General features: G+C 33.6%; 1 protein-coding gene and 1 non-coding gene across 2 annotated transcripts; one reads left to right on the plus strand and one right to left on the minus strand.

Moving 5' to 3' along the window:
- Positions 1-1,276: 1,276 nt before the first annotated feature.
- Positions 1,277-2,047, minus strand: LOC111791411. Its single transcript, XM_023672737.1, has 3 exons — positions 1,967-2,047; positions 1,752-1,840; positions 1,277-1,638 (listed from the first exon to the last, which is right to left on the minus strand). Exons 1-3 carry the CDS (start codon positions 1,988-1,990, stop codon positions 1,491-1,493), a joined length of 261 nt encoding a protein of 86 aa, XP_023528505.1. The 5' UTR covers positions 1,991-2,047; the 3' UTR covers positions 1,277-1,490.
- Positions 2,048-3,447: 1,400 nt separating this feature from the next.
- On the plus strand, positions 3,448-3,553 carry LOC111791920. Its single transcript, XR_002814708.1, has one exon. It is a non-coding gene; the product is annotated as a small nucleolar RNA R71 (small nucleolar RNA).
- Positions 3,554-3,883: the final 330 nt, after the last annotated feature.

Below are 3,883 nucleotides of genomic sequence, written 5' to 3' on the forward strand. Positions count from 1 at the left end.
TAACCTTAAAAAAGACAGCCATCATCAGCAGATAGAAGACACGAAATGCTTGGACTTGGCAGAGTATTGAAGGGTCCCATAAGCGTGCACGTCAGAAAGGAAGGTGGCATGATAATGGGCATGATTTAGCAACGTAGAAACACCTTTTGCGCATATCAGAAAAAGACAGGGAGAGGGAAAGAGTCACCTTCACCAATTCTTCCTGTCAGGCTGATATGTCCTTCAATTATCCATTAATGATCGACAGGAAAACAATCAATCACGTACTTGAGTATATTTACAAATCGGGCCATTTCATTTTTGAATCTATGTTCTTAAAGTTCATTAATGTTGTTTGAAATAGTTGTCATTGTCAAAATAATAATTAGTCCAATTTTTGTTATTCCATGTAATTTAACAATTAAGTAAAGGATTTTTCTAATACTTATCTATTAGTAAGAAATGGACTTTATTCTTATCCTTAACAAATTTAGGATTAGCTTAAGGATAAATAAATTGAACTTATCTAAATATTTCTTTGTAATTAAGTAAGAATTAATTTATGACTTGGATGTTAAAAAAAATTAACTTTAAACGGCTGGTTTTTTTTTTTTTTTTTTTTTTTTTTTAAACATCCATTTTATGACGTATGGATCCCTTTAATTTTGTAGAATTTCGTAAATGTATGTATTATTCATCCTATACTTATTTAATATATTCAATATCATTTCCAAAATGCCTGATATCAATGGAGACACTATTCTTTGATTATAAACCCATGATCATTTCTGAAATTAGCCGATGTGGGACTTTTATCCACCAACACCTCTTCTCGAACAAAGTACGCCTCCCCTTTATCTAACATGAAATCGAACAAAGTACGCCTCCCCTTAATAGCCTTTTTGCTTGCATCACATATAACACCAATTTCAATCTCTCAAATCTTGCTTTCAAAACTCTCCTTCGAAATCTCTCTACTCCCGTTTTCTAAAACTTTCTTCTTGAACCGGAGCCAGAGGCTCGAGCATACGTCGCTTGGCTGTAGGCGACTGTTGCTGGAAAGTGAGTGCCGCACAATTGCAAGTCTACTGCCATCAAAAGTGCGATTATGACACTGTGCGGTGTCCCTTGAAACCACACTAATCTTTGTCGTGATGGTAAGTTTAATTTAACAACATTAGATAAACTTTTTAAAACTATAATAAAGTTATACGATATTATGTCATTTTATAATTTTAGAACATGTATAAAATAGCATTTCTGGTCGGGTCAAGTAAGTACCATTTCATTGTTTCACTCCAAACCATTCTTTTCTCAAATTCATTGTATAATATCAAAGATTAAATAAAGCTTTAACCACAAGAACAAAGGTATTGGTGTTATTATCCAACATCATTAAGACAACGAAGTGGTGCGGTAAGGTAAAGCCATCTTACATTCATAGAAACAAATTAAAAAGTAGAGAATATAAATAAAAGAAAAAAGAATTAAAAGCAAAATGTTGATTGAAATTATTTGTCTTGAGAGAAAAAGCGATTAATAGTGGGCATGATTTCAGGGGGCCGTGTCCGGAGGAACCGCCGGAGGGTGTGCTGTGCGTACTTCTCTCCTTCCTCTCCGTTCTCCAACACTCCCATTCTACGGTGCTCTTTATTCACCCTAACAATAATAATAAATTACATTCCTTAAAAAAAAATTGATTCCTTTTATTTTTTAAAAAAGCTTCTACCAATGGAGAGGATTCCAAACCGGAATAATAAAATAGGAAGTACCTGACGTCAGGATTGATCAAAATGTTTCTGGTAAGTTGAAACACGCACATAGTGGTCACAAACCCCATGGCTGCCATTAGCGGATAAACCTTCCATATTCAAATCATATAATTAACCCATTTAGGGAAACATTTACATTGGAAGAGAACTTGGAAAAGAAAAACACAAGAATTATTGTTGCAAGAAAGGAAAAATAGAAGTTTTGGGGGGCTGACCTCTGGTTTCACCCAACGCGCCATTGGAAGAAATGGTTGAAGAAATTTGGTGTGTGATTGGATGGTTTGTTAATGCATTATATATGCACAAAGAAAAGGCCCCAAAAATAGGTTGTTGGTTTGTGCTTTGTTTGTTCGCGAATTCAGTGGGCTGTGTGCATTCATGAATATACCAAAACCAGCGGCTAATTCTCCTGTTTCATTGACCTTTCCTTCCTCCTTTTCCATGCTTATTTCTTTTTCTTTTTCTTTCCCTCTCTCTTCCATTTGCATTTATCCCATTTTTATTTCTTTAAAATGTCTCTTATTTATTATTTATTTCATAAAATCTAGTAAAATATCAATTCGATGTCGAGTTTATGAACGTAAAAAAATATGCTTGTTGTGATTAGAACAAATTTTTTTTACCTATTTTGATTTCTAAAAAAATATATTTGTTTGGTTTTTATTTTTGTTCTCTTCTAATTGGTTTATCTATTTGAATTTGACTAATTGACACATTTGATCTTTTCAAATATATGAATTCATGGTATTTAATAATTTTCTAAAGATTGACGTGTTCAAAAGACATCATCATCATTTGATATTTGTTTGTATCTCTATTTGTTGGGTAAAGAATAAGTCCAATAAGGAGTAAAAAAAGGGTTAAGGCCATACTTTTACCGTTTGTTTAATTTAGAATTTGAGTTTGATTTCACATTTCTTGTTTTTCTTCTTAATTGAAGTATTAATTAAGACTTTATAAGTTCCATCAAACAAATACATAAAATTAAGGAGTATAGTAGAAATTGGTAAAAACCGTTACTTGAAAGATGAAAGTCATTTAAAAGATATATGCACGGCTCGCAAGTGATGTCCTTAGTATATGCTGAGCTTGACTAGTTCTTTTGCTTATGTATCGGCTTGTTGAGGATCATATTTTATTTGATTTTGTAGTCCAAAGCCGGGAGGTTAATTTACCTTAAATGACATTTGTTGATTGTATGAGCTCTGTCCCTTCCATTAGAAGTTTGGATGGTTTCTCCACCTTGATTTTACCTGTTTGAGAATGAGTTATTCTTTTGGTTGTCTTCAGCATCTTGATTTCCCCACATAAAAATTGAAACTAGATTACTTGAATATTGATTAAAAGTGTATTCCTCTCCACAATATACACAAGATCCAACTATTGGTTGAGTCATTACAACTACAACTTCGACTGGTGCTTTAGTCGCAACGCTAGAGTCGGTAGAATATTAGCCAACGAAGTTATTGAACATTGATAAAGGTCAAAGCATAACTTTGAGTACCCATTGGGTATTCTTTCCTGAATTGCTCTTCATATCCGCCCACTGACAATTGTTAGCTGCTATTCTTTCTAGGATCTCAAAGTTTCATTGTACGTCTTTCACAAGATAGCTCCATTGGTTGAAGCATCCCCCACTTGTTTAGTAGAAATGTTTAGTCCATTGTAGAAAGTCTCCAATCGGATATAATGAAATAGTCTATGGTGAAGACATTTTCTAAGCATCTCCTTGAATCTCTCCCATGCTTCACTTAGTGTTTCATCTTCAAACTATAGAAATGCAAGAATTTCGTTTCTAAACCGTGCATTTCTAGTGTGTGAAAAATACTTGATAAAATTCTCTACTCAACTATTTCAAGAATCAATTGCTCCTAGTGCTAAGGTATTGAACCATGATTTAGCACCATCCCTCAAAGAACGAGGGAACAAACTCAGTCTAATTACGTTTTTATCCACTTCTTGGAATCGAAATGAGTCATTAACTCCCAAAACTTACTTTAGATGTAGGTGGAGATCTTCTTATGGCAGTCCATGAAATTGGCCAATGATTCACATGATTTAAAACATCATGGGTTTTAGCTCAAAAGTTGTAGCTTGCATTTAGAGACTGATAATACATCACGGATTTTAGC

Source organism: Cucurbita pepo, chromosome LG03 (assembly GCF_002806865.2).
Source record: "Cucurbita pepo subsp. pepo cultivar mu-cu-16 chromosome LG03, ASM280686v2, whole genome shotgun sequence".
In the NCBI taxonomy this organism is placed as follows: Eukaryota; Viridiplantae; Streptophyta; class Magnoliopsida; order Cucurbitales; family Cucurbitaceae; genus Cucurbita; species Cucurbita pepo.